The sequence below is a fragment of the Anolis sagrei genome, chromosome 5, assembly GCF_037176765.1.
Source record: "Anolis sagrei isolate rAnoSag1 chromosome 5, rAnoSag1.mat, whole genome shotgun sequence".
Classification (NCBI taxonomy): Eukaryota; Metazoa; Chordata; class Lepidosauria; order Squamata; family Dactyloidae; genus Anolis; species Anolis sagrei.
This window is the reverse complement of record NC_090025.1, coordinates 158179059-158201407: the sequence shown is the minus strand read 5'-3', so window position 1 is coordinate 158201407 and position 22349 is coordinate 158179059. Positions and strand designations below refer to the sequence as shown.

General features: G+C 39.4%; 1 protein-coding gene across 1 annotated transcript; it reads left to right on the top strand.

Annotated features, from left to right (window-relative positions):
* Positions 1–866: 866 nt before the first annotated feature.
* Positions 867–22134, top strand: STRA8 (stimulated by retinoic acid 8). The gene is made up of 8 exons (XM_060776128.2): positions 867–1058; positions 3574–3649; positions 5519–5603; positions 6846–6983; positions 11821–12091; positions 14442–14518; positions 16811–16922; positions 21624–22134. The coding sequence occupies exons 1-8, from the start codon at positions 867–869 to the stop codon at positions 21696–21698; spliced, it is 1026 nt and encodes a 341-aa protein (XP_060632111.2). The 3' UTR covers positions 21699–22134.
* The last annotated feature ends 215 nt before the right edge of the window (positions 22135–22349 follow it).

Below are 22349 nucleotides of genomic sequence, written 5' to 3'. Positions count from 1 at the left end.
TTTTCGATCTGCTAGTTTGGCAGGAGCTGGGCTGAAGACCAGAAGCTCTCTCTGACCCGGGCTTTGAACTGCCAACCTTCTGATTAGCAAGATTTATTCCATCTGGTGGTTAACCTACTATTTTATTTATTTATCGTGTCAGGAGCAGACCAAATAGTTGCATTGCATTTTTTAACAAACAAACAAACAGAACACAAAGTTAACAAGCTTGGTAGTTGACTAAATGTCCTTTGACCAGTATCTGGCCACTTGGAGTGCCTCTGGTGTTGCTGCAAGAAGGTCCTCCACTGTGTATGTGGCAGGGCTCAGGTTGCATTGCAGCAGGTGGCCTGTAGTTTGCTCTTCTCCACACTCACATATCGTGGATTCCACTTTGTAGCCCCATTTCTTAAGGTTTGCTCTTCATCTCGTGGTGCCAGAGCGCAGTCTGTTCAGCGCCTTCCAAGTCGCCCAGTTTTCTGTGTGCCCAGGAGGAAGTCTCTCTCTCAAACCCAGAACCTCATTAATTGAGCCTGCCACTTTTGGACTCTCACTTGCTGAGGTGTTCCAGCAGGTTAACCTACTGTGCTAAAGCCTGGGCCTTTTTCATGGTTTTCTATGAACAAGCAGATAAAGACTGGTATATGGTGTAAGTTCTCAATTTCAAAAACTAGAGCTGAAACGGGGAAACTGGCACAATTTTTGGAATCAGCAGGTCAGCTATACCCAGAAACAGGTCTAACATTTGAGGCATCAAAATGTGTTTTGGCAAATGTAATTAATAAGGTGAAGAGCAATGAGTATCCTGTAGCTTTAAGTGTTGCCTCTGTTTTGTTGCACTGACTTATTTTTTGCAATCATGAAATATCATTGTTTTACAGTATTTGATGGAGACAACTACCAGTTGCAAGACCCCCTATGCCAGAGTGACTCCTAGGAAGCGTACATACCTGCAGAAACCAGCGCCTCAGGTGCGGAAAAAGCGCTCATCTCAGCCACGTCTGAGAACTACCTTGGCAGGGCTTTTCAACAACTTACGAGAAAGAATATTTTCCCCGCAAGACAATTCTGCATCAGAGGTATAGAAATAATTCTGCCCAAGATGCGAAACAGAGCTAGACTTCCTAAAACATTTACATATTCCACTTATAATGATTTATGGGCCTTAAATTTTCTCATATGTAATTATACTGAGCTGTTTATCTCAGTACAAATGTATCTTTTGGAATAAAATTGGCAGGGAACATTGCCTGTCAGATTTATGGATGTCTCATTTATGACTTGTTCTAGCTTTGCCTGAAGATTTTGAATATGGCTGGAATTCATGATCATGGTTAAAAACGCATAGTTGCCGATTCATATTCCCGACCCCTATATATTCAGTTGTATAAGGAATATGTAGGGATCGTAAAATGTATCCCAATCCTGACTTGACGTCACCTGAGACCCCTTCTACACTGCCATATAAAATCCAGATTATTTGCTTTGAACTGGATTATATGGCAGTGTAGACTCATATAATCCAGTTCAAAGCAGATAATGTGGATTATCTGCTTTGATAATCTGGATTATATGACAGTGTAGAAAGGGCCTGAGTCTGTTCTCCTATCAAATCAGGATGCAGCAGACTGATATTTCCAACCTTCCCATGAGTGATCTCTCGCACTAGAAAAAAATGTGTTGCATCTTGTTTCTGACTGTTTGCATCTGAGATTATTTGAGGGACAGTGTGTCCTAACAGGTGGGAGAACAGACACTTACCACTCATAGCAGCTGCTACTACTTGATAATGCTGAAATAGCAATGAAATGGGGGAATTCAGTAGCTGAGTGTTTTGTTATGTATACTTAAGTATATGTATATTATTGTTGTTTTAAAGTGTTATTTTATGATGTTTTTACTTATTAAACTTATTATTACTTATTATTATTAACGTATTTGGATTGTTGTTTTCATGATTTTAATATGTTGTAAGCTGCTTTGGGTCCCTTGAGGGAGAAAAGTGGGATATAAATAAATATATATTATTGTTATTATTATTATTATTATTATTATTATTATTATATGTAATAAAAAACTTATTGCACAAACTGGCATAGAAATTGAGCTATCACCTATGGGGATAGTTGCTGTCATACGGCGCTGAGTGCAACCTCTTGCTGGTCTGCTATCTCCCTCCTATTGATACACAAAATCCTTCAGTACCACCTAATTGCACCACCATTTCATAACATACCTGGTGCAACGATTCCCAGCGGCTTCTATGCCAGCACAAATGTGATGTTGGGGGGCAGAATTGTTCTGACAACCCCTTCCAGTAATTAAAAATAGATTAAAATGTTTTCTACTAAACTTTGCTGAAACTGCAAAAACTTATTAAAAAACTTCTGGAAGGATCGAACTGTGGGAGATGGCAAAGCGTCACTGTCACTCAACCAGTAAATGTGCAATAATGGGGGTGATGGTCCTGTTAAGTTGCCGGAAATTTGTAATTTGTGTGCAGAAGGTATAATTTGGACCTATGGCAAGTCAAAGGCTAATTCATTAAGTAATGCAGTAAGTTTTAGTTGCTTTGTAAGGACTAAGATTACCTCTATTATATTTACTGCTTGCAGGTGCTACTTACCAAACTTGGGCTTCAAAAACAGGCCCAAAGGGTAATTGTATGGAGGATCATACTACGTAACAATATTTGAAAAAAAAATATTCCTGATTTAAACATGCTATTTCCTGTTTAATTGTTCAGTACTTCCTTTGAAAGTAGTTGTTATAATCTAGAAACTTCGGGGTTTTTTTGTCTGCCACAAACTATGTTGAATTGATTGAGACTCTATGAGAAATTCATAGAAAAACTAGCAAAATGTGCTGAAGGATGTCCCACAAAAACAAAGTTTTTGCAGTTTAATAAACCTTTTCCATGTTTATTAGAAAATGACATGTATAATCCAGGAACAAAAATCGTGTTACATAGTGTAAGTTGTCGGCAAATAGAATTTGTGATATTTACTTATTTTCCAGCAGTTTCAGCCAGCTTGAGATAGCTGTAATTCATAGCTTTGTGACATTTAAACCAATATAAACTTGTAGTGTAGATATATGCTGCCTGTAGCTGTCATATAGTACTCTATTCATAAGAGTGAGTTCTTGCCTGAGATTGCTTTTTAAAGAGTACTTCTACTTTTTCTGATCAGCATGCAAAAAGTTGAACTTGGATGCTGCTTGCATGTGATAGGTTGGCCGTGTTCATAATAGATGGCACAAGATGGAAATTTTATCCCTCTGTACTGTCACATGACTGTTCCGAAACTTGTATGAGGCATATGATTACAGTACATAAATCCATTTTTGTTTGTTAGTGTAGAAAGAACAATGGGAAAGTCAAAGTAATTTTTGAACCAGAATATAAAGCAGTCTTTTTTCTTGACTAGACAAAAATGTCATTTACTTTATCTCCGCTTTGTTGATTTCTTCCTGTTCTTTTCCTAGTCTGATGCAGCTAAAATACAAGATTGGCCAGGAAATATAAACTGTATTGAAATGGTAATCAGCAGAGAACATGCATAGATTAGCTCTGTTTTCTGTTTTCTTACTTAGTGCCAGATTTTATGTAAAGCTAAGAATTATATCCAGGAACTGGAGCAAACCTTGGATAACTTGCTGAGGATGAAAGGTACAGTGTGCACAATGGTAGCTCAAACATGTTTTCCTGTTCTTCCTTTGTATCTGGTAAAAATTAAGCAGATGTCCAGGCTAAGATGGAATCAGTGTCAAGCTGGAATATATGTACAGTATCTTAAAGTAAAATGAGACAGTATTTCAGCAAACACATTGCCCTAAACTCAGCAGTGATTCTCAACATGTGAGTCCCCAGGTGTTTTGGCCTACAACTCCCAGAAATCCCAGCCAGTTTACCAGCTGTTAGGATTTCTGGGAGTTGAAGGCCAAAACATCTGGGGACCCCAGGTTGAGAACCACTATGGACCAACAGTAGCATTTCCAGGAGTAGAAAGGTGGAAGGTGGGACTCTTAATCCCTTTCATGCCAATTTTTATTGTTTTGCTGCACCAGATCAAGCTGCTTTCCCTTGGACATAAGGTAAAAGCTCCGCTGTAGGAAAATCCCTGTTTACAAAACTGAAATGAATAGCCACAGGCACTACCCTGGCCACGAGTTAGGGCCCTGTTTTGCACTTTATCCACTTCCCTGTCTCTGTGTGTCCCTGTTGGCCCAGTCCTCTTATAGCTGTGCAGCAGGCCTTGGAAACAAATAGCTCCAGATTCCACTCTGACCATCAGGCAGGACCATGCTTACACTTTACCCATTCCCCGGGCTTTAGTCTACTTCGTTATACTAGCCCAGCCCTCTCGTAGTTGTCAAGGCCCTCTCTGGAATTCTGACCATTGGAAGCCAAACTTACCCAATGGAAATTAGTACTGAACTAGCTTTTAATTTTAAATTATGAATTATTGTTATATAGCATAATGTCTATGTTTTATAATGATTATTTTGTATGTTTTTTGTGTCGGTACTTGTAATGCTTTACCTATGATGAAAACAGTTCTGAGTCCCCTCGGGGAGATAGAGCGGTATACAAAAAAAACGTTTATTGTTATTATTGCAAAAGTTGTTTACAGAAGAGATCACATAAGGAAAAAGTTAAGCACCTAGCCTCCTGATTGCTAGTTCTTCTCTAAAGTCACTCCCTGTGGCCAATGTTCCTGTTACTCTGGCCAAGGGGTCGCCAAAGACACATCCGAAAACACAATATTTTCTGTTGGTCATGGGGGTTCTGTGTGGGAAGTTTGACCAAATTCTATTCTTTGTGCAGTTCAGAATGCTCTTTGATTGTAGGTGAACTATACATCTCAGAAACTACAACTCCCAAATGTCAAGGTCTAAGCTATTTTCATGAACTGCAGTCAGCTTAGCCTTTCTATCAGTTTCTTTCAGAAGACTTATGTGGGTGTGCAATATCGTTTTTTCTGTTTTGTTCCCTTGGCTCTGTGTCAGTCTGCTTTCCTCCAGATCCTTTGGATTACAACTTCTTGATTTCCTAACCATTGACCATATTAGCTGAGGCTGCTGGGAGTTGAAGTTCACAATATCTGGAAGGCACCACCATGAGGAAGCAGAGAGGAATTTAGGCTCTGATGCAAAATATTTATTCTTTTGACACTAATTCTCGCCTTGTATTATCCACTCTCGACAAACACTGGCTCTTCAAAACATTTCCGTTAAATTGTGGTGCCCAGAACTGGACACAGTATTTCTGGTGTGGTCTGACCAAGGCAGAATAGAGAGGTAGCCTGACTTCCTTGGATCTAGACACTAGACTCCTATTCATGCAGGCCAAAATCCCATTGGCATTATAATAATAATAATAATAATAATAATAATAATAATAATTATTATTATTATTATTATTATTCTCTTTCCACAACTCTGTCCATACCCACTTCACTTTATTGAGGTAAGCCCGATGAGGAGCAAGCCTCATAATGTGTCAATTTGTGATCATGGTTCTTTTTACTGGCAATAGAGGTCTTAAATCTGGAGGATGGGAACCCATCAAACATGGAAGAAGTAAAGGAGGAATATGTCAAGACGTACTTCAGCAATCACAGGTAAGACATTGGAAACCCAAACATGATTGAATCATCCATTTTAAGCATCTCAAAGTGCCGAATAAACACCAGCAGGATGAATTGTGGGATTGTGGGTTATCAATCTGTAAATTTTATGTATTTTAACTTGGTTTTAATTATTTATTTTTAATATCACTAGGTTTAAATCTCTTTAGCTTTATAGTCTTTAGGTTTTAATTGTATATTGTATAGTTTTTTTTTACTCCAGTTCACTGTTTTGAGTCTCTTTTAGAGGAAAAAGGCAGTATATAAATATAGTTAGTTAGGCGATCCCTCATAGCTCGAGGATGATGGTCCTCCAAGTGTAGTGTCTCGGCGGGTGAGTCTGTAGGTGGTTGTGGTGCCCTATTCTTGATCCACATGTTCTCCCGCAGTGAGGACATCGGTTTCCAGGTGGAAGGCGGGTTCCAGGGTTGGCTTGACATGCCTTGCTCTTGGCATGTTTCTCCTTTTCGCCCTCCATTCATGCCTCTTTGAATTCTGCAGCACTGCTAGTCACAGCTGACCTCCAGTTAGAGTGCTCAAGGGCCAGGTAATGAAGGCCGCATAGTATTCCATGTAGTAATCTATGGATGTGAGAGCTGGACCATAAGGAAGGCTGAGTGAAGGAGGATAGACACTTTTGAACTGTGATATTGAAGGAAAATTCTGGGAGTGCCTTGGACTGCGAGAAGATCAAACCAGCCCATACTCCAGGAAATAATGCCCGCTGGTACACTGGAGGGAAGGATATTAGAGGCAAAGATGAAGTACTTTGGCCACATCATGGAGAAAGTAATGAAAACTTGGAGAAGATAATGATGCTGGGGAAACAGAAGGAAAAAGGAAGAGGGGCCGACCAAGGGCAAGATGGATGGATGGTATCCTTGAAGTGACTGGCTTGACCTTGAAGGAGCTGGGGGTGGTGACGGCCAACAGGGAGCTCTGGCGTGGGCTGATCCATGAGGTCACAAAGAGTCGGAAACGATTGAACGAATAAATAAGTCTAAAAAAACAGGCCATTTAGCACAGTTATCAGTCCCATTCCCAAGGCCCTTTTATCTTTGCCTCTTTCTGCTGATGAAGAACTATTTGGCTCAAAATGAAGTCAGATTATAAAGGATGACCTCAAATAAAGCCAGGTTATAAAAGAATGGCTGAAAATAAAGTCAGTTAGTCCCCAATTATGAACTCATCGCAAATGAGGAAACTTTCATCTTAATTTCTCCTTCTGCTTTCTAGTCTAGAGCCCACTTCAAGTAACACCACGGTGTGGTATGTGATCCAGGAAAAGGAGAAAAACTCAGCAGAAGGAGAAATAAATCTAAGACTTACCCAGTCACCAGTTACCTCTTCTCCTGACCTCATGGAGTTTGAACGGTATGTGAAACAGCATTTTGATTCCCACCTCCATCAGGTAAAGTATTATTATTATATGCTTTCAAATAAACTCTGACTTAATAGCAACCCTGACAATTTTCTTGGCAACATTTATCACAACAAAGTTTGCCATTGTTTTCTAGTAAGGCTGAAAAAGTGTGACTTTTTCACCCATTTGGTTTCCGTGGCTGAGCAAAGAGGAGATATAAGGTGAAATTATTTCTGTTTGGTTGAACCTTCCCCAAGAAAGTCTTGCTTCCTCATTTGAATACTTGGAAAGGAAGACAAATGTGGATTTTAAAGTAGCCTCAAAAGGAATTTACTAAAGGATAAGGGTAGATTTTTTTAGATATGGGACTCACAGTGAGTAGTATCCAAGATCATAAGTGGTGGGTTCACGGATAGGGGGCAGGAGCGTAAAGAATATTGCAATGTAACTGTTTGGGGAAACGTCATACCTGTACTATATATATTTGATTATCTCCAGATGTTTCTCCCTTTTATATTCTATATCCCATTAAGCCCACTCAGTAATTTTAATTTCACTTTAAAAAAATTAGAAAGAAAGCCTTGCTTCCTGCTGGCTGCAAGATTGAAAAAGTTCAGTGGTACAACTTCAGTTATTTACAGTGGTCTAAAAATGGATGAAGCTATATATATGATTATTTTTCATGCAACACAGTTGTTCAAAACACAGAAGCACATCTCCTGGTTAGACACTGGAGCCTTTCAGGCAACTTTGGGTTCCACAATACTATTTTGTGTTGGGTGAGTGGGCTTAATAACAAAATACCCTCCTCGTAAATATACTGCAGAGTAACTTAGCAGCAGCAGCATGACCCAGCACCAGTAGCCCAAAGTGATAAAATTAACACAAACACACAACCCAATGTTATCTCTTTCATACGAGGCTTTTCTTTGTAGTAAAATAATATGGTTGCACTATTGACAATAAGAAGGTTTACATAACACAAATAAACAAATACATAGTAGTTTTATACGCAGCAGCCTTCACACTGAAGTTTTCTCACACGAGGCTTCTCTCACACAGAGGTTTACCTCACACTCCTTGGGATGACACTAGCTTTGGCCTACTGATTTATTTATTTAGAACATTGGTATCTTGACCTATTTTTGGCCTCTGGAGAGAGACTCAGGGCGACTTCCAACAATATAAAAACACTAATAAAATACACAATTACATAAAATGATAATAAATATGCAATTAAAACAGTTCACCAGATTTATAACGTCCTCAAAATCAGTCCAAAAATGTGGTCCATAAAATCTCATCTTCACCAACAAAAACCATCTATTCAGTGAATGCCCGCTCCCACAGCCAAGGTTTAAGTGTCTTGCAAAAACTCAGGAGAGTGGGGGCAAATCTAACCTCTTTAGGGAGGGAGTTCCACAGCCGAGGGGCCACCACGGAGAGGAACCTGTCTCTCGTCCCCACCAAACGAGACTGCGATGGTGGCGGGACCGAGAGCAGGGCCTCCGCAGATGATCTTGAAGTCCTTGATGGTTCATAGGGAGAGACACGTTCAGACAGATAAAGTGGGCCAGAGCCTGGTACTAACTCTAACAGGCTTTGGCCTACTCACTTTCCTCAGAACGGCACTAGCTTTAGCCCACTGACTCTAACAGGCTTCAGCCGAATAACTCTTTCAGTGTTTGACTCACACTTTGGAATCAAAAATACCTAGTTAATATTTAATATTTCTGACAATCTTGAGTCATATAAAATCCATATTATCTGCTTTAAAATGGATTATACAACAGTGTAAATCCAGCCACAGTTGCCTTTACCTTAGTTTTAGAACTTTGGAGATACTGAGATGAGTAGGTACTATTAAAAAGTTCCAGGGAATTTGTTCCATTTACCCAACCCAATTTGCAGCTTTTAGCGGGTTGCTATCCACAAGGAGTAGAAAATATTTTCTAATACTTATTAGCATCATTCAAATGTTCCAGTCAATAGAGCTTTGCAGCTTGAGTGCTGTGGAATGTTCTTATAAAATAAGCCTCAAAAGAGCTGGGGAATAAATCCTTGGTGAGACAAGCAACAAGGAAGTAGCTAGAGCTTGGGGAAAAAAGAATGATTGTTTTAGACTGCAGAGCCCACAATTCTCTTTGATCGGCCTCAGGGATTCCAGGAGTTGTGGCGTTGTAGCCCCCCCCCCCCCCCCCAAAAATAACATTTCCAACCTCTGCCAATATTTGGCTTGTTATATACCTTTGAAATAGGGGCCGTGGTGGTGCAGCAGGTTAAACCACTAAGATGCAGAACCTGCTGACCAGAAGGTTGGTTATTTGAATCCGCATGGTGAATTCTCCCCAAATCTCTCTAGTATGTTCAGTTGCTGATCGATTCCTCTGTTTGCTGTGTGCCATAGAAAATAATAGGAAAAGGTTAAGGGAGAGGCAGTGGGCGAAGTCATGCAAATTCCACACCAATGGAGAGAGCAAGAAATACGGGGATGTTTGTGGTGGAGAAAAAACAAAATCTAGGATGAAATTGTCCCTGTATGAAAGCCTTTACTTGGGTGGTGGGCACTATGGTGTTTAGGGAGGACATTGGCACGATATAACCTGTAATGTCATTGGAGGGGGGCTGTTGGGGTAGTGGGAGTTATAATAATTTGTGGAAATGGGAGCCTGTCTGTGTAAGTGGACTCCCCAGCCACATACACATACATATTTTCTCTTTTATTGTGAAGTTATATATTTACACCCCACTTTTCTCTGCCAAAGGAGACTCAAAGCAGTTAACAATAAAAACCATAATAATATGTATATCAAAACCTAAAACATACTAACATTAAAATAGTATTAAAATTTGGAAGTATTAAAATCAAGAATTAAACCATTAAAGCAATTTAAAATACAGAAAAACACCACTTTTATGAAATGTGCAGGTAATTGAGAATTATGTATTTTCACCAAATATCTGCTGTTGTATAAAATATCTTGCTAGATTAACTTATCTGAAGATCTTGCAAATGTGCACACATAATAAATTAATATAGATTTAGTATTGTTTCTTGTGGCTAAAACAGCTACCTCTATTTATTTATTTTTTGTATAAAAGCTGAGTGTAGTTTGGCCAGATGGTGGCGCAAGCTTCCTTTTCTAATAATGCTTCTGATTCCATTTCCTAATTTATGGTGTAGTGGTTTAGCTAGTAAAGGAAGAATACATGTACTCTAAACAGGACTTACATAATTTCTTTCTGGTTTCTGCCCCCTCCCTTTCCCACCTTCAGTGATACTCAGAGAGCAAGTCTGGCCAGGCATTTTGTAGCAGCACAAATTGTTTGTGGCTTCTATTATACAGGCTTGTGACACAAGGGCACTGTTCACCTTTTGGACTAGTTCCATAATCAAACATTCCCCCTTCAGTCCCTTTACAAGACATTGTTGGGCAAGTGGGCTTAATAACAAAAGACCCTCCTCATAAATGTATAGCAGAATAGTTATTAGCAGCAACGTGACCCAGCACCAGTTGCCCAAAGTGATAAAAAGAAAAAAAACACACAGACCAATGTTATCTCTTCCATAAGAGGCTTTTCTGTACAGCAAAATAATATGGTTGCACTGCTTACAAAAATAAAGTTTCTATAACACAAACAAACAAATACATAGCAACTTTACACGCAGCCACCTTCACACTGGAGCTTTCTCACACCAGGCTTCTCTCACACAGAGGTTTACTTCACACTCCTCAGGATGACACTAGCGTTGGCCCACTAACTTTAACAGGCTTTGCCCTTCAAGCTCAGGCCCTACACTGCCATATAATGCAGTTTCAGAATGCAGGTTAACTGCATTGAACTGGATTATATAGCAGTGTAGACTCATATCATCCAGTTCAATGCAGTTCAATTGCATTAGGGTAAAGGTTGTCCCCTGACATTAAGTCCAGTCGTGTCCAATTCTGGGGTGTGGTGCTCATCTCCATTTCTAAGCCAAAGTGCCGGCGTTGTCCATAGACACCTCCAAGGTTATGTGGCCAGCATGACTGCATGGAGCGCCGTTACCTTCCCTCCGGAGCAGTATCTATTGATCTACTCACATTTGCATGTTTTTGAACTGCTAGGTTGGCAGAAGCTGGGGCTGACAGCAGAAGATCACAGCGCTCCCCAGAATCGAACCTGCGACCTTTCAGTCAACAAGCTCAGTGCTTTAACCCACTGCGTCACCGGGGGCTCAATTGCATTATATTAACAATAACAACAACAACAATAATAATAATAATAATAATAATAATACTTTTTTTATATTCCACCCTATCTTCCTGGAGGAACTCAGGGCAGATTCCAGACATAAAGGCAAATATTCAGTTCCCAAACACAACAATAATTCACCCATAATAACACTCAAACAATAATTCACCCATAATAATGAAATTTGGCAACCCAACATATAAAAACAAATTATGACTTAACAACTAAAATTAAATTTTAAAAAACACAATCTGTTATATCAGACAAAATACAAAACATATATTCATCTATATTGACCATATAATGCAGTTCAAACTTCATTGTATGGCTCTGTAGATAGGGCCTTCTTTTTCAGCAAGTGAAGTAAGGGGGAAAGCAGGAAGAAATTGGGACATTTTAAATGCACCTGTAAAAGTGGGATGACAGAGGATTAATGGAGACTGTCTCTCCAAATCTGAGAATTGAAAGGTATGAAATAGTCTAATCTTATATAAAGCAATGCCGTATGGATTGTATTTTCTATATAGCTGCTAGGTTACACACATCCTGCTTGTTGTGTGCATTGTTGGGTATTGTCCGAACCACATTCTGAGCGTTCTCTTTCCTGCCTAGATACTTGTATTTTTACGAAAAGACAGTAGACCTGCTGGTAGATAATGGTGTCGTGAGCCCTGAAGAGATGACGCTCCCCGTGGTCTCCACAGCTGTCTCCCACCTGTGGCAGGACCTCCCTGAGGAAAGGAGGGACAGTGCCTTGCAGTACTGTAGTCAGAGGCAGAAGACAGCCTCCCAGGAACCTGCCTGGACTCAGAGCAGCAGCGCAAGGGACAGCGGAATGAATAGCCAGGAAGCCAATGTGTCAGTAGGATCAACGCCAGAAGAGGTGAGAGTACCAATTCTGGTTGCTGCCTGAGGGAACCTTTGTTGGGAGGTGTTAGCTGGCCCTGATTGTTTCTTGCCTGGATTTCCCCTGTTTTTGATTGTTTCTCTTTATTTACTGTTTTGATTATAGGGTTTTTCAATACTGTGGGGACCAGATTCTGTTCATTTTCATGGTTTCCTCCTTTCTGTTGCAATTATCCAGTGGCTTCTCCATGTAGTCTGACATGGTGGTTGTTAGAGTGGTTCAGAATTTCTGCATTCTCTAAAATCAGGACAGTAAAGAAAGAACAACACTCAAAAACAGGGCAAATCCAGACAAGAAACTATCAGGGCCAGCTAATCACAGGATTCCCCCAGGCAGGAAGCAGCCAGGCTTTGAAAGTGCAAGGCTATTGAGTGCTAATCAAGCTGGCCAAGTGCAATATTCACAATTACCACAGGCAGACAAGAATTCTTTCTCCCACCCTGGACATTCCACAGATATATAATTGATGAGAAAGTTGTTCCCTTCACACTGGAAAACACAAGCTTTGGCAAATTAATTAGCTTCTTAATTAAGTGGCAATGCCTGCTGTTTCTGTGGGCTTAGCAGTCGACAGTATTCAATGAAATCATGTCAGTGGATGGAATAACGAATGTAATGGAAAAAATTGATGATACCTCACTAACTATTCAATGATATTGCAAGGCGAAAAGGGCGCAGAGATGAAAGTGGATGAATAGAAGGTATTATAACTAAGCTAAACAGAAGCTCAATGTGCACTGCTGTGGCTCGTATATTCCTTATGGTATAGAAAATTTAAATAAATGTACATAAACCCAGTTATATGCTTGGGTGCTCAACTGAATTACACTTTGGATGCAAAGAATATAGTAGATGCGTTACTAGAAAGCTCTGGCATGGTTGCTGTCTTTCATTGTGGCCATTTTTATGAATAACTGACCTAGATTCAAAGTTTACAAGCACTTGAAATGTGAAGCTCCCAGTGAAACTGGCAGGCTTCCATCCCTCCTTTAAAAAAATTAATCATGTCAACAGCTTGTAAAGCCAGTAGGTAAGAACTGAACATAGTTAATAATAAGTCGTCTTCCCACTAAGATAGAACAGCTAGATTTTTTTTTTAAAAAAAAAGGTTTCGTATATAACTATTATTTACGGTGGCCAGTTTCACCCTTGTTATCCAAGTGTTGTCCCTCCCTTTTTAGGAATCTGGTGTAATGAATGTAGGCATATATAAGGAATATTCTTATTTTAATTGGTTATATAGTGCTGGGCACAAGAGTATCTCAAGCTGTGCAAAGCATAGTATGTTGGATGAGTGGGCTTATTAATAAAATACTCTCCTCATAAGTAACTTATCAGCAACAGCTGATATCACCTGCACCAGTAGCCCAAAGTGATAAAAAGAACAAAAATACACAGATCAATGTTATCTCTTCCATGGGAAGCTTTTCTTTGCAGTAAAATAATATAGTTGCACTATTTACAACAGGGGTCCTCAAACTTTTTAAACAAAGGGCCAGGTCATAGTCCCTCAGACTATTGGAGGGCCGGATTATAATTTGAAGAGAAAAAAAACCATGAATGAATTCCTATGCACACTGCACATAACTTATTTGTAGTGCAAAAAAACCCATTTAAAATATTACAATAATTAAAATTAAGAACAATTTTAGCAAATGTAAACTTATTAGTATTTCAGTGGGAAGTGTGGGGCTGCTTTTGGCTGATGAGATAGGATTGTTGTTGTTGTTGTTGTTGTTGTGTGCTTTCAAGTCGTTTCAGACTTAGGTTGACCCTGAGCGAGGGCCAGGTAAATGACCTTGGAGGGCTGTATCCGGCCCCCAGGCCTTAGTTTGAGGACCCCTGATTTACAATAACAAGGTTTCCACAACACAAATAAAGTCCTTTATGCTTCCTTGGTTGCTTCCACGTTGTAGATAAACAACTTCGCTCTCACAGAGTCTCCTCTCACACCAAAAGAGGAGCTTCACATAATAGCTTTTTACACACAGCGGCCTTTATACTGGAGCTTTACACATTTATTTATTTACTTTATTTACATACCGCTTTTCTCAGCCCTCAGGCGACTCAAAGCGGTGACATGAGACCTTTAACCCGAGGCTTCTTTCACCAAAGCTTCTTAAACCAGGCGTTTCTCACACAGAGGTTTACCTCACACTCCTCAGGACGACACTAGCTTTGGCCCAGTGACTCTAACAGGCTTCGGCCTACTAACTCTTTCAGTGCTTGACTCACATTTTTGTAATTTAAAACACCTAGTTTGTTTTTAATGTTTCTGACATAGTATTTAAATGAAACACTGTTTCCAAAATGCTTTCTCTTTTAGATCCTCTTTGAAGATGCATTTGATGTGGCCACCAGCTTCCTTGACAGAAACAAAACTCAAGAAATATCCAGTCAAAGGTATTGGCCTCAAACACATGAACTGCCATATTACCTCCTAAAGGCAATATGCATTTTAGGACATGGAATCATATTGTGCTAGTGCCCAAAACATTAGTTGATGTGATAGACCAATTTAGTCATTAATTGGAGACTGAAACATTCACTAATCCATTGATTTCTTCTCTTTTAACACAGAGGTGGGATGTGTGTGGCTTTCCAAGTGCTGACTTGCACCTCTCAATAGTCCTATCTAGCATAGATCACACTATGTAACAAAATTTGAAAAAAAAATCCTGGTATGAAACTGTTTTTTTTTTCTGTTTAATTATGTCGTACTTACTTTGAAAGTAGTTGTCATACTAAAAAAATGGGTTTGTGTGATTGCCACAAACTATGTTGAATTGGTTGAGACTCTATGAGATATTAATTTAAAAAACTATAGCAAAATGTGCTGCAAGATGTCCCGCAAAACAAAGTTTTTGCAGTTTAATAAACATTTTTCATTTTTAAAAAATGATAGAACCAATTAGGAAGTGGCAATTTATAACCCAGGAACAAAAATCGTGTTACATAGTGTAGTCGTCAAGAGTTGTAGTTTAGCAACATTTGTAGGATCACTCGGTTCGTACGCCTGCATTAACAGGACATCAGTGGTATGTTAGTCATGGTCACATCATAGAACAGGAAGGAAAATGCCACTTGAGAGATGTTCTCTGCTTCATTATACTTTTTATTGCATACTAGGACATGCAGTGGGGTTCCCTTTCAAAATAAATCAACCTGTGTCTATAAACCAGGAATGGGCCAACTTGGTCCCTCCGGGTGTTTTGGACTCCAACTCCCACCATTCCTAACAGCCTCAGGCCCCTTCCTTTTCCCCGCTTAAGCGGCTGAGGGGGAAAAGGAAGGGGCCTGAGGCTGTTAGGAATGGTGGGAGTTGAAGTCCAAAACATCCGGAGGGACCAAGTTGGCCCATGCCTGAGCTATCTCAACCTACTAATTTGCATATGGTTTCTGATTGGCCAGCCTCAACATTCTAACATTCTTACGTGGCTGAGGGGGGAAAGGGGCCTGAGCCTGTTAGGAATTATCTTCAGCTATTACAGGAGCAGAGTCAAACTTTGAAAATTACAAAAGACTATTGAAATAACTACATGCTTATATAGGAAAGTTAGGATCTAATTATTTATCTCTCTGGAAGACATCTTGTCTCTCTCCATGCTCACATGAGAACAAAATGGAGGATTGGGGGGCTTTGCGATGTTGTCTGGACACTTTGAATAGAAAGGCATGTCCTTGAGTCTGACAATCACAAATAGTCTGACAATCACAAATAGGAGGAGAGAATAGAGAGACAGGCAGACAAAGAGGGCAATGAAAGAAGGGCTTTTCATGCCAACTGACTCATCTGCCTATCTGTTTACTTGATGAGGACTATAAACTTGTGCAGGATGTGGTTGAATCAATCCCAACAGGATGCACATAAACATAGTTTGTTTCACTGACAATGACTGCATGTGGGCTTGGAGGGAGATATTTGGATGCTTTGACTTGCACGAGAGTAGAAACAAGGTTATATTTTTAAATGTATTTTTTTTATTTATTATATTTATATACCGTCCCTCTCAACCCGCAGGCGACTCGGGATGGTTCTCCTATTCATTTATATCCACCAAGCAAGAGAGATTTGGATCTTTGATCTAAGGCAAAAAGCCTACATAGTCTTATTCTTTTGTCCATCCCACAGCCACTAAGGACTTTGTCACATGATGCTTCTAAAGTGCAGTTATGATAAGACAAAAAAGGTCCCTGTTGATGGTGCTTACTGCACAATATCATGGCTGTCCTGTAGTCACATTGTGCTTGAATCGTGATTGGATCATCTCTTTTCACTGAGGGGGAAAACCTGTCAAGGAATGCAGTATTGCTGCACTTCAGGTCTTCTTTGTGCAACAATTTTGTTCCACTGCTATCTTGGTGAATGGAGCATGGTCAGTCACTGCAACAAAATAGCGTGAGATAAAATAAAATAGAAGAAAAACACAATGTAGGCCAAAACAGGAATTCATATCAACAAAATACCATCATAGTTCAGTTGTGCCAAGATGTGAAAGAGATAGTTTGAATGAAAGCAATCTGCTTAAACAATGCAATTATGATGAGACAACAGGCTGTTGTGATAAAGTCCTAAGTTTATTGTTTGTGTCCAAAGAAACAATAAGCGTTCTTAAATAGAGGGTAGTCCTGCCCCTCTCTTCCCTCCCCACAGATGGATGAGGAACTTAGTGTAGTTTCATCTCCTATTTGTAGCTCAGCTTTCACAGGCTGCTCTTCAGAAAGTCAGGAGGATAACCATCGCCTCTACCTGCAGATCACCAGCTTCTTGAAAAGCCTGTTTTTTGCCAGCACACAGCCACCTCAGGTAGGGCTTTACAAAGGGCTTGTTTATAATGCAACGTAACCTCTACTTATATCATTTTGAGTCATGTTAGGACCACTTCTTGGGTTGCTGAAACTGTGGGAGCTTGGACATGAGTCATGTCTGCATCTGAAAACAAGGAAATTCTATATGCATGTGATAAAGGCCAAAAGTTAAAGGGATACTTTTTCAAAGCTAGTTTCAGAGTCTCAGGTATGTTCTGGAAATTAAAGAGTTCCATTTATTTGTGGTGTCTGTTAATCACACAAGTGGGTTTTGTGCCTATATAGAGTTGTAATGCGGATGTATTGTTATTATTTTTAGACATTGAATGTTTGCCTTTTATGTTTGGAATCCTCCCCGAATCCCTTTGGGGAGATAGAGCAGAATATAAATAAAGTTTATTATTATTATTTGATTAAAAATATTTTAATTAAATCTTTTAACAGTAAAACACACACACAAAGAATATCAACAATACTTATGAATACATAAACATAGACATATTTAGACAATGATTACCCAACAAATATACATATCTCCTGTACCTATAAGTGTAAAACTACCAATATATACATACATTAGTTTGTATTTCCAATTTCTCGTCAGTTTCTGTACATACTGTGATATATTCAAGGGCTGTGTATTTGGCAGGAACTTTGCTTCTACTCCGTTAGCATGTTGCTGTTGTCATCATCATTATATGTATTTATATCTCATTTCCTCTCTTCCAAACGAGACTCAAAGCAGCTAACACTAAAAATCATACAATATGTAAATTAAAACCCAGAGCATCCAGACATTAAAACAGAATTAAACATTCCATTTAAAATATATAGCTAAAACCAATGAAACCATTAAAAACCTGTTAAATTACGTAAAACAAATCCATAGGTATCATTTAGAAATTTTCCCTTTCGATTTTGTTTTTTCTAACAAGATGTATTGATGACCAAGGCCCCTACAACACTGACATGTAAAATCCAGATTATCCGCTTTGAACTGGATTATATGGCAGCGTAACTCATATAATCCAGTTCAAAGCAGATAATGTGGATTACTTGTTTTAATAAAAGGCAAAGGTTTTCCTGACATTAAGTCTAGTCATGTCTGACTTATTATCACACATACAATTATTTTTGTTGGCCAGAGAAGAAGAGAAGTTTCTCCCTCTTTGTCTACAAGAAAACTGTAAAGGAGATGCAAAGGTGAATCCCCTGTCCCTATTCAGGAAACATTCAAAGTTGCCTTTGCCTGTTATTGAGTGTTGACAGCATATCTGTCACATCCTTTCATTATTTAATACTGACTAATATTAGAGGGGGCCTCCTGGTGGCACAGCAGGTTAAACCGCTGAGCTGCTGAACTTGTTGACCAAAAGCTTGGTGGTTTGAATCCAGGGAGCGGGGTGAGCTCTCTTTCTAGGCCCAGCTTCTGCCAACCTAGCTGTTCGAAAACATGCAAATGTGAGTGGCGGGAAGGTAATGGCGTTCCATGCAGTCATGCCAGCCACATGACCTAGAAGGTGTCTATGGACAATGCCAGCTCTTCGGCTTAGAAATGGAGATGAGCACCACTCCCCAGAGTCGGAAAACTAGACTTAATGTCAGGGGAAGCCTTAATCTTTAGTTCTTGTAATTGAGAATTCACCTTGAAATGACATGAGATAGATTGCTCCTTCATAGGGTCACCGCAAGCTGAAGGCAATTGATGACAATTTTCTCTCAACTTCTTAATAAATAAAAGGTGCATAGGCGCCTTTACTTTGATTTAAAGTATTTTCTCAACTTTGCTTGCAAAATAATAAAGGAAATTTGATTCCTCTCCCCAATGAATCAACTTTGTATGAGATGGTCAGCGTGATTCAATTACATTTGCTTAGAAGGAGCAATGGGCTTAGTAATGTGTACTCTCCACTAAATATCCCCAGGATGGGAACCAGAGTTCTATATATTTTAAGCACGGTGGTTTGAGCTTGACGTAGTTAATAATATCTTTTGAAGTCCTTCCATGGTACACCCATGGATAAAAAGGTGGTTAGCCAGATGTGACACCTGTTACGCTGCTTGGTAGATTATCATGCTCAAGTGCATTGTTTTTAATCTTGATAGTCCTAATTGTTATCAGTGGATCCTCCCTGCCTTCTTCCTTCCCGCAGGGATTGTGTAGGCAGATTTCAAAGCAGTATAGAACAGGATATAACTGGCCTGTCTAGCTCTGGTGGATAAAAAGCCATTGGGAGGAGATAATTTCCCTCTGCTCTCTAGTCCCAGGACCAAGAATCCTATTTGCCATGAATCAGAGCTAAGATGTTTTTAATCTATTGATTCCAGAATTCCCCCGGCAGCATAAACACTAGCCAATAGCCATGGTATTTGGCGGGGTGGGATTTTGGAATTATAGTCTAACGAAACCACTTGCCTCAGCAATACCATGAATGGATTGAAGTATAAAAGCACATAATAATAATAATAATAATAATAATAATAATAACAACAACAATCAAGGCTATCAACACCTGGGCCATCTCTGTCATCAGATACACTGCTAGAATTGTGAACTGGACACAAGCAGAGCTGGATGATCTGGACAGAAAAACAAGAAAACAGATGACAATCCTCTACTCATTACACCCACGTAGTGATGTCAACAGACTACCTGCCCAGAAAATCAGGAGGTAGAGGGTTTCTGCAAGTGAAACAAACCCCGCTCCCTGGATTTGAACCACCGACCTTTCGGTCAGCAGTCTTGTCGGCACAAGGGTTTAACCCATTGCGCCACCAAAGGTTGCCTACTACCCATATTTGCTAGTGTTGGGGATAGATGTGTGGGTATGTGATTTAAAAACCTAGACTTTTTCCAAGCATGGAATAACTTACATTAAGCCAAGCAGCCTTTGCATCTTTTTTTCCTTCATTTGCAATGGATAACATGCATCTATCCTGTTTGGAAGACCTACCAAATTGTATCTTGTCTACATTTCCGCTGCAGAAGAATGGTCTTCTGTTGCACTGATACAGATTTTTTTGTTACATCTGCCATTTCTTGAAGTAGTATTAGCTAGGAGATATAAAACCTTATACAGCTTAGATCTGACTAGTGCTGTTATTAATATTTCCTTGCAGTCCTTCTCTTGACAGACAAGGCTTTCTTTTATTCTGATGGACCTTTGAGAAAGGGCTTTAAAGATTGTCGAAGGCTTCCATGGCCGAAATCACTGGGTTGTTGTAGGTTTTTTTGGGCTATATGGCCATGTTCTAGAGGCATTCTCTCCTGACGTTTCGCCTGCATCTATGGCAAGCATCCTCAGGATGCTTGCCATAGATGCAGGCGAAACATCAAGAGACAATGCCTCTAGAACATGGCCATATAGACCGAAAAAACTTACAACAATCGGCTTTGAATATGGTGCTGGATTGTTTTTATTGTACTTTTGTAAAAAACTGATTTTATCACTTTAATTGCATATTTGCAGTTGTTTTCATGTGTTGTTGATAGTTTCATTCCATTTTAGCTTTAACTGTATTGTATTTTAATTTGTAAGCTGGTTTAAGTACTAGTTTTGGAGACTACAAAGCATAGTAGAAATGGAATTAATAACAACATCAATAGCAATAGGATGGATTTATATGACAATGACTGAAAGATAAACCAGATGACGTGATAATGTGACTGACTAATCTGCAAGCAGATGAATAAGATCACTTGTCCCCATCCGACTCACCCATTCTAGCAAAACAAAGATTCTAAAGATTTTAGTTAGGCAGGAATAGCAGGTTTCCAGTTGAGTGTTTTTGGGGAGAAACAGAAGTAGCTAGACTTGTTTTCAGATTAATTTTTCAAGAAATCCAGCAGCACCTGGTTTCTTTTAAGGTAGCCGCAGCAGAAGACGCCTCAATAAAGATAAAGGACACAGTGTAGGATAGTTTTGGTGTCAGCCAGATCTCTGTCCCTATGTGGTGAAGTATCCATTAAATTATTGTGTCTGATTCCTAGAGAAAAAGTTAGGATCTATGTGGAAGTCTGTTATGCTAGGCATGTGAGCAGTACAAAGGAGGAATGTTAGTACTGTACTTAAACCAGTACAGGTTGAGCATACTTTAGCTGGAATTCCAATACCTGATATCTTTCTATACGCAGATGATATTCAACTCTATTACTCCTTTCCACCAGATGCCAAGGAAAAAGATTTATATTTGAAAATCATTTAAAATTTGCAGTTCTGAAAGTGGTGATCCATGGACTGGAGCCAGTCTGCAGCAAGTTTGCAGGAAGTAATGAAACAGTTATGTGTGTTGTCAAAGGCTTTCATAATTGGAATCACTGGGTTGCTATGAGTTTTCCAGGCTGTATGGCCATGTTCCAGAAGTGTTCTCTCCTGACGTTTCGTCCACATCTATGGCAGGCATTCTCAACCTCTGAGGATGCCTGCCATAGATGTGGGTGAAACGTCAGGAGAGAATGCTTTTGGAACATGGCCATACAGCCAGAAAACTCGCAGCAACCCAAAAACAGTTATAATCAATGGGTAGAAACAGGGCCCAGTCTTTCCCTAATATGCGGTTGAAAAATTCAACCAACACCATGTTACTCATTTTAATGTTTATTCATTAACCTGATAATACCAAATATATTTTCCTGTCTTTACGAGTTGTAACAGAAGTTTTATCCACCCCACCCCCCCATCCCATTTATGTTTTGCAGGAAGAGGTTTTCCAGTTGGATTATGAAACTGTGATGCTGAGATGCACAGAAACATTTGATGATGAAGATTTGTGAATGAACCTCTGTCTATTAATTAGGAAAAATGTAATTTTTTCTCAATGGTCTCTCACTCCCTCACCCAGGAATGCCATAGGAGGGCAAGGGAGATGTTTGCACCCATTTCTATTGGATGCATCATGTTTGGAATAGTTTTGTTTATATTGACTTCATAGTTTTTTGCCAGTTCAGTTATTTGTATTTTTTACATGCATTGGAATTTGATATTTATAAACTTTTAAAGCTTTTAAAATCATACATCTCATGTTTGGTGCTAATAACTGTAAAGCTGTACATTTTGAGAAGAAGTCGAGTTTGAAGGGTCACGCCAGGATTCTCTATGTAACAATGTCATTGTGGAGCCTGCCATGTAGTACATACATAATTTTCCTATAGAATTCTGGTGAACGTTTTTAAAAGCTAGATATGTCATCCAAATAAAAAAATATTTCTATGCTCGGCTGTTAACAGATCCCCCAGCTCTTTTCCTAACCCATTGAAAGAACTGATTTTAACAACATAAGTGAAGGTAAAGATTTCCCTTTAACATTAAGTCTAGTTGTGTCTGACTCTGGGAGGTGGTACTCAACTCCATTTCCAAGCCGAAGAGCCGGTGTTGTCTGTAGACACCTCCAAAGTTGTGGCTGGCATGACTGCAAGGAGCACCAT

Excerpts from the sequence above, each read along its gene's own strand:
- STRA8 (XM_060776128.2), top strand. The coding sequence starts at position 867 with ATGGAGACAACTACCAGTTGCAAGACCCCCTATGCCAGAGTGACTCCT. Across the intron at positions 1,059-3,573 it reads AAGACAATTCTGCATCAGAG|TGCCAGATTTTATGTAAAGC; the intron begins GTATAGAAATAA and ends TTTCTTACTTAG. Across the intron at positions 12,092-14,441 it reads TAGGATCAACGCCAGAAGAG|ATCCTCTTTGAAGATGCATT; the intron begins GTGAGAGTACCA and ends TTTCTCTTTTAG.